General features: G+C 39.9%; 1 protein-coding gene across 8 annotated transcripts in view; it reads left to right on the top strand.

Annotated features, from left to right (window-relative positions):
* GPR20 (G protein-coupled receptor 20) overlaps positions 1-12,005 on the top strand; it is a 134,965-nt gene extending 122,960 nt beyond the window's left edge. For 7 of the 8 annotated variants that reach the window (XM_056518655.1, XM_056518656.1, XM_056518658.1 and 4 more), the window contains 2 exons: positions 9,639-9,786; positions 10,688-12,005. In XM_056518655.1, the coding sequence (XP_056374630.1) occupies positions 10,699-11,757 (1,059 nt within the window). In that variant the 5' untranslated portion in view covers positions 9,639-9,786; positions 10,688-10,698 and the 3' untranslated portion in view covers positions 11,758-12,005. Of the gene's footprint in view, positions 1-4,541; positions 4,564-9,638; positions 9,787-10,687 lie in introns of those variants that run through there. The other variant, XM_056518657.1, reaches the window with a different exon arrangement.
* Positions 12,006-12,373: the final 368 nt, after the last annotated feature.

The raw sequence follows: 12,373 nt of genomic DNA, 5'->3' as shown, positions 1-12,373 counted from the left end.
GACAGCTCTCTACCTAATGGGGCAGCTCTACCTACTGAGGGACAGCTCTCTACCTAATGGGGCAGCTCTACCTACTGAGGGACAGATCTCTACCTAATGAAGCAGCTCTACCTACTGAGGGGCAGCTCTACCTACTGAGGGACAGCTCTCTACCTGATGGGGCATCTCTACCTACTGAGGGACAACTCTCTACCTAATGGGGCAGCTCTACCTACTGAGGGACAGCTCTCTACCTAATGGGGCAGCTCTACCTACTGAGGGACAGATCTCTACCTAATGAAGCAGCTCTACCTACTGAGGGGCAGCTCTACCTACTGAGGGACAGCTCTCTACCTAATGGGGCGTCTCTACCTACTGAGGGACAACTCTCTACCTAATGGGGCAGCTCTACCTACTGAGGGACAGCTCTCTACTTAATGGGGCAGCTCTACCTACTGAGGGACAGCTCTCTACCTAGTGAAGCAGCTCTACCTACTGGAGGGACAGCTCTCTACCTAATGGGGCAGCTGTACCTACTGAGGGACAGCTCTCTACCTAATGGGGCATCTCTACCTACTGAGGGACAACTCTCTACCTAATGGGGCAGCTCTACCTACTGAGGGACAGCTCTCTACCTAATGGGGCCGCTCTACCTACTGAGGGACAACTCTCTACCTAATGGGGCAACTCTACCTACTGATGGACAGCTCTCTACCTAATGGGGCAGCTCTACCTACTGAGGGACAGCTCTCTACCTAATGGGGCAGCTCTACCTACTGAGGGACAGATCTCTACCTAATGAAGCAGCTCTACCTACTGAGGGGCAGCTCTACCTACTGAGGGACAGCTCTCTACCTGATGGGGCATCTCTACCTACTGAGGGACAACTCTCTACCTAATGGGGCAGCTCTACCTACTGAGGGACAGCTCTCTACCTAATGGGGCAGCTCTACCTACTGAGGGACAGATCTCTACCTAATGAAGCAGCTCTACCTACTGAGGGGCAGCTCTACCTACTGAGGGACAGCTCTCTACCTAATGGGGCATCTCTACCTACTGAGGGACAACTCTCTACCTAATGGGGCAGCTCTACCTACTGAGGGACAGCTCTCTACTTAATGGGGCAGCTCTACCTACTGAGGGACAGCTCTCTACCTAGTGAAGCAGCTCTACCTACTGGAGGGACAGCTCTCTACCTAATGGGGCAGCTGTACCTACTGAGGGACAGCTCTCTACCAAATGGGGCAGCTCTACCTACTGAGGGACAGCTCTCTACCTAATGGGGCAGCTCTACCTACTGAGGGACAGCTCTCTACCTAATGGGGCAACCCCACCTACTGAGAGACAGCTCTCTTCCTAATGGGGCAGCCCTACCTACTGAGGCACAGCTCTCTTCCTAATGGGGCAGCTGTAACTACTGAGAGACAGCTCTCTACCTAATGGGGCAGCCCTACCTACTAAGGGACAGCTCTCTACCTAATGGGGCAGCCCTATCTACTGAGAGACAGCTCTCTACCTAATGGGGCAGCCCTACCTACTAAGGGACAGCTCTCTACCTAATGGGGCAGCCCTACCTACTAAGAGACAGCTCTCTACCTAATGGGGCAGCCCTACCTACTGAGAGACAGCTCTCTACCTAATGGGGCAGCCCTACCTACTAAGGGACAACTCTCTACCTAATGGGGCAGCCCTACCTACTAAGGGACAGCTCTCTACCTAATGGGGCAGCCCTACCTACTAAGGGACAGCTCTCTACCTAATGGGGCAGCCCTACCTACTAAGGGACAGCTCTCTACCTAATGGGGCAGCCCTACCTACTAAGAGACAGCTCTCTACCTAATGGGGCAGCCCTACCTACTAAGGGACAACTCTCTACCTAATGGGGCAGCCCTACCTACTAAGGGACAGCTCTCTTACTGTTGAGTAACTCTACCTACTTGGAGGCATTTTAACCTGCTAGGAGGCAGCTCTTCCTACCAAGGGCGGCATTATTACCATTTGGAACACTATGGGTGGTGTAAGGATGGTGTTGAATGTGATATATAATCTTAGAACAACTTACATGGGACATTCTTTTAAAATAAAAAAAAACTTTAAATGTGCATTTTCTCGCTCCCATGACTGCTAACAGAGGGGAGGATCCAAAATCGGCAGCAGATTACACACAACATAGTTGGTTATGATATCACAATATTACATGAATGCTGCCTCATGCTTCCTGGCATCTATTGGGTCACTCATACAGGCCAATAGGAGCCCCTTATATCACTAAGAAAACTGTGCATAAGTCAGTCTTTTTGGTGCAGTGTATCAGTATCCCACATACCACAGACAAGCTGATCTGCTTCAGAGTAACTCCTCTCTGCTGCTCTGTGACAGTGCTCACACACCTGTGAGATCAGGTTCAGGACTCCAACACACACAGAACAGCAGTATGGGAGGGATTTTATCTCCAGAACCTTCAGTCACTCTCAAAACTTGGACCCAAACTCCAGCCTTAAAGGGGTACTCCACCCCTAGACATCTTATCCAAAGGATAGGGGATAAGATGTCTGATCACCAGGGCCCCCTACCATCCCGTCACACCCCCTCCCATAGACTTGCATTGAGGGGGGCATGGTCATGACATCACAAGCGGGGCCTGGCCGTGACATCACAAGGCTCCAGTGCTGCACTCAATGCTCTAAAGGAACGCCGGGTGCAGCAGGGAGATCTCAGTGGTCTTCAGCGGCGGGACCCCCGCGATCAGACATCTTATCCCCTATCATTTGAATAGGATGTAAGATGTCTAGGGGCGGAGTACCCCTGTAAGTCATTGAGGCAAGAAGCCTGTGATACATACGTCCTATACTCCATTTTACCAGTTGCTTGCTTACAGTTTGTATATATGTATGTATGTCGGTAAAAATGTACATGTGTATTTTCCTACATGACTTTCAAATGGCTGGAAATATTTAGAAGAAACATGGTTACATGAGTTATGCAAGTGTGGGGGTTATGTCTGAGGTCTCATGCAAGCCTATGGCACTTCCTGTATACCTCCTGATCGCATTACTCTTGGGCTGCAGAGATTGCCCGGGGAGTTTAAAGAGTCTGCTGACACTCTGACAGAAAGGTGCAGAGAATAATTAGTGAATGGGATATGAGGACAGGATATGAGGACGGGATATGAGGACGGGATATGAGGTCGGGATGTGAGGACGGGATATGAGGACAGCATATGAGGGCGGGATATGAGGGCGGGATATGAGGATGGGATATGAGGACGGGATATGAGGACGGGATATGAGGACGGGATATGAGGACGGGATATGAGGACGGGATATGAGGACGGCATATGAGGGCGGGATTAGAGGGCGGGATATGAGGACGGGATATGAGGACGGGATATGAGGACGGCATATGAGGATGGGAAATGAGGATGGGATACGAGGACGGGATATGAGGACGGGATATGAGGACAGCATATGAGGACGGGAAATGAGGACGGGATATGAGGACGGGATATGAGGACGGCATATGAGGATGGGATATGAGGACGGGATATGAGGATGGGAAATGAGGATGGGATATGAGGACGGGATATGAGGACGGGATATGAGGATTAGATATGAGGATGGGATATGAGGTTGGGATATGAGGGCGGGATATGAGGATGGGATATGAGGATGGGAAATGAGGACGGGATATGAGGACGGGATATGAGGACGGGATATGAGGAGGTGATATGAGGATGGGATATGAGGACGGGATATAAGGACTGGAAATGAGGAGGGGATATGAGGACGGGATATGAGGATGGGATATGAGGACGGGATATGAGGACGGGATATGAGGACGGGATATGAGGACGGGATATGAGGATGGGATATGAGGACGGGATATGAGGAGGGGATATGAGGACAGGATATGAGGTTGGGATATGAGGACGGCATATGAGGACAGGATATGAGGGTGGGATATGAGGATAGGATATAGGAATATGAGGACAGATATGAGGACAGATATGAGGACGTGATATGAGGAAGGGATATAAGGTTGGAATATGAGGAATGGATATGAGGACAAGATATGAGGACGAGATATGAGGTTGGGATATGAGGTCGGGATATGAGGACGGGATATGAGGATGGGATATAAGGTCAGATTATGAGGACAAGATATGTGGTCGGGATATGAGGACAAGAGCGTCATTGTATTTTTTCTTCTCCCACAAGGTTTAGGTAGGAAGGACCCGGGTAACATCAGATTGTCTACTAGTATTTATATACAGAATATTTTAGAGAATGACCATCCAAACCTGCATTAAAAAGCGACCTTTTGGGGGTTGGCCGTCATGTTAAAAAAGTTGACCATGTCAGTGTCCAGAATATATGGTGGGACTGAAAATCTGTTGCAGAAAGTTGATAATCTGCTCAAGTGGTCAATTCAGATTTTTTTTTATTTTTCAGTTTCACTGTATGTATCTGAAAACACAGAGAACTGCACAGGAGCTGCATACACAAAACGGGAGGATAGTTTTAATCAAGACTATTGGAGAAATTACTTATTGTTTTATATTTGATTGCACTGGAGCAATAACAGGTAGTTCCAAAGTTGGCAATATTATGTGCCACCATAGAACCTGGGCATCGAACAGTGTTTCCAGACCAGTGTGCCTGCAGCTGTTGCAAAACTACAACTCCCAGCATGCCCGGACAGCCTTTGGCTGTCCGGGCATGCTGGGATTTGTAGTTTGACAACAGCTGGAGGCACTCTTGTTTGGAAACACTCTTCAATACTAGAACTGGCCTACATATAGATCCCTAACATGGCACCAATAGCAATATATGGGTCTGACTTTGAATTCATAATGGTTTTAGCTCATGAATTCATCTTGCATTGTAATATGATTAGAAAAATAAAGTACTCTGCTGGGATGACAGAGACGCCTGAGAACCGAGCTCTGTGTCATCTGTAAATTCATCATTACAATAATCTGAATCTGCGTACGGCAGCGGCGGCTGCGTCTATTATGCAGCCATATTAGGTGATCGGAGCGAAAGTTCTAACAGGATATTGTCTGATATGTGAGAAAAGCTCAAAGTTGTGACTCACAATAACTAACTGATGTATGAAGCAACAGAACCTAAACACTAATAATAAAGTCAAATGAATACTGATCCCTATATACAAGAATATAACTACTATAATACTGCTCCTACATACAAGAATATAACTACTATAATACTGCCTCTATATACAAGAATATAACTACTATAATACTGCTCCTATATACAAGAATATAACTACTATAATACTGCTCCTATATACAAGAATATAACTACTATAATACTGCTCCTATATACAAGAATATAACTACTATAATACTGCTCCTGTATACAAGAATATAACTACTATAATACTGCTCCTATATACAAGAATATAACTACTATAATACTGCTCCTATATACAAGAATATAACTACTATAATACTGCTCCTTTATACAAGAATATAACTACTATAATACTGCTCCTATATACAAGAATATAACTACTATAATACTGCCTCCTATATACAAGTATATAACTACTTTAATACTGCTCCTATATACAAGAATATAACTACTATAATACTTCTCCTATATACAAGAATATAACTACTATAATACTGCCTCCTATATACAAGTATATAACTACTATAATACTGCTCCTATACACAAGAATATAACTACTATAATACTGCTCCTATATACAAGTATATAACTACTATAATACTGCCTCCTATATACAAGAATATAACTACTATAATACTGCTCCTATATACAAGAATATAACTACTATAATACTGCTCCTATATACAAGAATATAACTACTATAATACTGCCTCCTATATACAAGTATATAACTACTTTAATACTGCTCCTATATACAAGAATATAACTACTATAATACTTCTCCTATATACAGGAATATAACTACTATAATAATGCTCCTATATACAAGAATATAACTACTATAATACTGCTCCTATATACAAGGATATAACTACTATAATACTACTCCTATATACAAGAATATAACTACTATAATACTGCTCCTATATACAAGAATATAACTACTATATTACTGCCTACTATATACAAGAATATAACTACTATAATACTGCTCCTCTATACAAGAATATAACTACTATAATACTGCTCCTATATACAAGAATATAACTACTATAATTCTGCTCCTATATACAAGAATATAACTACTATAATACTGCTCCTATATACAAGGATATATCTACTATAATACTTCTCCTATATACAGGAATATAACTACTATAATACTGCTCCTATATACAAGACTATAACTACTATAATACTGCCTCCTATATACAAGAATATAACTACTATAATACTGCTCCTATATACAAGAATATAACTACTATAATACTGCTGCTATATACAAGAATATAACTACTATAATACTGCTCCTATATACAAGAATATAACTACTATAATACTGCCTCCTATATGCAAGAATATAATTACTATAATACTGCCTCCTATATGCAAGAATATAATTACTATAATATTGTCTCCTATGTACAAGAATATATCTACTATAATACTGCTCCTATACACAAGAATATAACTACTATAATACTGCTCCTATATACAAGAATAGAACTACTATAATACTGCTCCTATATACAAGAATATAACTATAATACTGCTCCTATATACAAGAATATATCTACTATAATACTCCACCTATATACAAGAATATAACTACTATAATACTTATTCTCTGTACAAGAATATAACTACTATAATACTGCCTCCTATATACAAGAATAAAACTACTGTAATACTGCTCCTATATACAAGAATATAACTACTATAATACTGCTCCTATATACAAGAATATAACTACTATAATACTGCTCCAATATACAAGAATATAACTACTATAATGTGAATTCAGGTAGAAAACAGACATGGTGCACATCTACACTCTTGCACAATGATCTGATTGCTTCTCAGCATAATTTCAAAAACTAACATGTAGTTAGTATATACGTTGATCAAAAAGTACAAAGCCCACTCGCCACGTCAAGGCCACCTATTTAGAGTGGGTCCCTAACGTCCCTAGCATAAAATGGCGTAGCATAAAACCGCCGCGACACCAGCGCCCACAGGGGGAACGACCCACTGGCAGAGCGGCCCTAATGCCACTCAAACCAGTCCATGGGTCGCACCTCCCCGCAGACACGACGCCACGGCAGCAACGAACGCCGCACATCATACTATAATACTGCTCCTATATACAAGAATATAACTACTATAATACTGCCTCCTATATACAGGAATATAACTACTATAATACTGCTCCTATATACAAGAATATAACTACTATAATACTGCTCCTATATACAAGAATATAACTACTATAATACTGCTCCTATATACAAGAATATAACTACTATAATACTGCTCCTATATACAAGAATATAACTACTATAATACTGCTCCTATATACAAGAATATAACTACTATAATACTGCCTCCTATATACAAGAATATAACTACTATAATACTGCTCCTATATACAAGAATATAACTACTATAATACTGTCTCCTATATACAAGAATATAACTACTATAATACTGCTCCTATATACAAGAATATAATTACTATAATACTGTCTCCTATGTACAAGAATATAACTACTATAATACTGCTCCTATATACAAGACCATAACTACTATAATACTGCACCTATATACAAGAATATAACTACTATAATACTGCTCCTATATACAAGAATATAACTACTATAATACTGCTCCTATATACAAGAATATAACTACTATAATACTGCTCCTATATACAAGAATATAACTACTATAATACTGCTCCTATATACAAGAATATAACTACTATAATACTGCTCCTATATACAAGAATATAACTACTATAATACTGCTCCTATATACAAGAATATAACTACTATAATACTGCTCCTATATACAAGAATATAACTACTATAATACTGCCTCCTATATACAAGAATATAACTACTATAATACTGCTCTTATATACAAGAATATAACTACTATAATACTGCTCCTATATACAAGAATATAACTACTATAATACTGTCTTCTATATACAAGAATAAAACTACTGTAATACTGCTTCTGTATACAAGAATATAACTACTATAATACTTCTTCTCTGTACAAGAATATAACTACTATAATACTGCTTCCTATATACAAGAATAAAACTGCTGTAATACTGCTCCTGTATACAAGAACATAACTACTATAATACTGCTCCTATATATACAAGAATATAACTACTATAATACTGCTCCTGTATACAAGAATATAACTACTATAATACTGCTCCTAAATAAAAGAATATAACTACTATAATACTGCTCCTATATACATGAATATAACTACTATAATACCGCTCCTATATACAAGAATATAACTACTATAATACTGCTCCTATATATATGAATATAACTACTATAATACTGCTCCTATATACAAGAATATAACTACTATAATACTGCCTCCTATATACAAGAATATAACTACTATAATACTGCTCCTATATACAAGAATATAACTACTATAATACTGCTCCTATATACAAGAATATAACTACTATAATACTGCTCTCCTATATACAAGAATATAACTACTATAATACTACCTCCTATATACAAGAATATAACTACTATAATACTGCCCCATATACAAGAATATAACTACTATAATACTGCCTCCTATATACAAGAATATAACTACTATAATACTGCTCCTATATACAAGAATATGACTTCTATAATACTGCTCCTATATACAAGAATATAACTACTATAATACTGCTCCTATATACAAGAATATAACTACTATAATACTGCTCCTATATACAAGAATATAACTACTATAATACTGCTCCTATATACAAGAATATAACTACTATAATACTGCTCCTATATACAAGAATATAACTACTATAATACTGCTCCTATATACAAGAATATAACTACTATAATACTGCTCCTATATACAAGAATATAACTACTATAATACTGCTCTCCTATATACAAGAATATAACTACTATAATACTACCTCCTATATACAAGAATATAACTACTATAATACTGCCCCATATACAAGAATATAACTACTATAATACTGCCTCCTATATACAAGAATATAACTACTATAATACTGCTCCTATATACAAGAATATAACTACTATAATACTGCTCCTATATACAAGAATATAACTACTATAATACTGCTCCTATATACAAGAATATAACTACTATAATACTGCTCCTATATACAAGAATATAACTACTATAATACTGCTCCTATATACAAGAATATAACTACTATAATACTGCTCCTATATACAAGAATATAACTACTATAATACTGCTCCTATATACAAGAATATAACTACTATAATACAGTCTCCTATATACAATAATATAACTACTATAATACTGCTCCTATTTACAAGAATATAACTACTATAATACTGCCCCTATATACAAGAATATAACTACTATAATATTCTTCTCTGTCATCCCCTTGATCTTGCTCTGGTGACGTATTTAAAATAATTCCTTGTTTACTGTCTTTATTCACAGACACATCCGGCCCTTGTTTGGGATTCCATTGTTATGAAGGTTCCACGGTTGCGATCTCTGCCGCTCAGTTCCATCTTTAGCAAGTTAACGTTTTTGCGGTAACCGACCTCGACAGACTACCACTCCCCTATCCTATCTCATACGGTAGGTTCCTTACAGTGAGGCCACCAACCTTATGGCTCCCTGTTAAAGTCCTTGATAGAAACTTTTAAAGACATGAAGGGAATCAAGACAGTAATGCATGGAATAACCTTTCTGCAGAGGTGGTCGCTGCAAATACAGTGAAGGAGTTTATGCATGAATAGTATAGGCATAAGGCTATCCTTCATATAAGATAGGGATAGGCATAAGGCTATCCTTCATATAAGATAGGGATAGGCATAAGGCTATCCTTCATATAAGATAGAGATAGACATAAGGTTATCCTTCATATAAGCTAGAGATAGGCATAAGGCTATCCTTCATATAAGATACGGATAGGCATAAGGTTATCCTTCACATAAGATAGAGATAGGCATAAGGCTATCCTTCATATAAGATAGAGATAGGCATAAGGCTTCATATAAGATAGAGATAGGTATAAGGCTATCCTTTATATAAGATAGGGATAGGTATAAGGCTTTCCTTCATATAAGATAGGGATAGGTATAAGGCTATCTTTCATATAAGATAGGAATAGACATAAGGCAATCCTTCATATAAGATAGGAATAGACATAAGGTTATCCTTCATATAAGATAGGGATATACAAAAGGCTATCCTTCATATAAGATAGAGATAGACATAAAGCTATCCTTCATATAAGATAGGGATAGACATAAGGCTATCCTTCATATAAGATTAGGGCCAGTGACTATTGATAGTATTCACAATATTTGGCAGACTAGAGGGGCCAAATGGTTCTTATCTGTTGACACAGATTGGACAGGATTTGGAAAGACACAGAATCTAGGAAAAGCCCAATATTAGGTGCAAAAGTTTTTTGGAGTAACTTAAGGGGATGCAGAGGTAACTCAGTGTAACTTTTTCTCTGTCTTCATTTTAGGTAGGTTTGGAGACCATGGAGTGCCTGCTCAACCGACTCCACAACACCACGGGGGACCAGGGGTTGAACACGTCTCTTGCAAATACTCAGAAACCCCAAGCGAACCAACTGGCAGACTTAGACGAGACATTACACAACCGATTTTATGGGCTTTGGGTGGCCCTTCTGATCATTAACACCCTTATTTTCCTCGTGGGGATAATACTAAACAGCTTGGCCATTTATGTGTTCTGCTTCCGAACCAAAGCCAAGACCACCTCAGTAATCTACACCATCAACCTAATAGTGACGGACCTCCTGGTGGGCCTCTCCCTGCCGACCCGCATCGTCATGTACTACAGCGCCGAGGCTTGTCCCACCTGTTCCTTTGTCCACAGCTTCACCTACTTTGTGAACATGTATTGTAGTATACTTTTTCTGACATGTATATGTGTTGACCGCTACATGGCCATCGTGCAGGTGGAGGCGTCACGCAAGTGGAGGAGTCCCAACTATGCCAAATGCATATGCATTTTTATATGGATATTTGCTGTTGTGGTGACCTTCACCATCTTGACCACGACCATCAATCACCCATTGTGTTGCCAGTTTCAGCTCTTTACTCTGACAGTCTTCGAGTACTTTGTGCCACTTATCATCATAACTTTCTACACCCTAAGGATCATGTGGGCCTTGTCTAGGTCAACCCTCATGAACCAAAGCCGAGAGAGACGCATGAAGGCCGTACAGCTTCTCATCACCGTGCTCATCATATTCACGGTGTGCTTCACACCCATACATGTTAGCCAAGTGGTCTTCTGTGCCAGCACAACCATGTCTCGGGATGTTATACTCATCGTCTACCACGTTACGGTGACTCTGAGCAGCCTAAATAGCTGTATGGACCCTATAGTCTACTGTTTTGTCACCAACAACTTCCAGTCCACCATGAGGAGCATCTTCAGGAAGCATCAACGTGATCAAACCAGCATGGACATCCTGGGTCTACACAAAAACTCCAAGGCTTCCGGGACAATGACAGCTATATCCAATGCCATAGTAACCTTGCCGTTACAGAGTAGCAACATTATATAGTGATGTCTAAGGGGTCACATGATTCCCAAAAATAAATGGAGCATTCTCCAATGGGAGACATTTTATCACCAGATCCAATGACCGGTGATAGAGACCAAAAACAAGAACGAGATGCATTCCAAAGACGACCTGTTCTACATGGAGATGTAAAGGGGGGGATTCAGTCGTACTGTAGTTTTTTAAACTTTTTGTGATTTTTTTTTCTTTTCTATTGAAAAACAATTTATCCACAAGCTAATAAACCATCCTGCAATAAATTATTTTTTTTCCTTTGAAAAGAAAAGTGTTTTTTCTCAAATTTTTATCCTTGATCGGGTGTAGTTAGGTACAGACTGGTGAAGATCCAATCCACTGGTGATAGTGTGAGGCCATGTTCCCACCTCAGAATTGCCGCATGCGGATTCCGCATCAAATTAAAGCCCAATAGACTTCAATGGAATTCCACACTCCCATTCACACTTCAGAATGGCTGCACGCGGATTCCACACATAATCCACACCGGTTCCACGCGAAATCCGCACAAGCCAGAAACCACCCAAATGAATGCGGAGGCAGAACTGGTGCGGATGTGTGGAAATGCTGCCATGTGATTGTAGCCTTTTGGGACGCCTTCACA

The sequence above is a fragment of the Hyla sarda genome, chromosome 5, assembly GCF_029499605.1.
Source record: "Hyla sarda isolate aHylSar1 chromosome 5, aHylSar1.hap1, whole genome shotgun sequence".
NCBI lineage: Eukaryota > Metazoa > Chordata > Amphibia > Anura > Hylidae > Hyla > Hyla sarda.
This window is presented reverse-complemented; position numbering and strand designations above follow the sequence as displayed.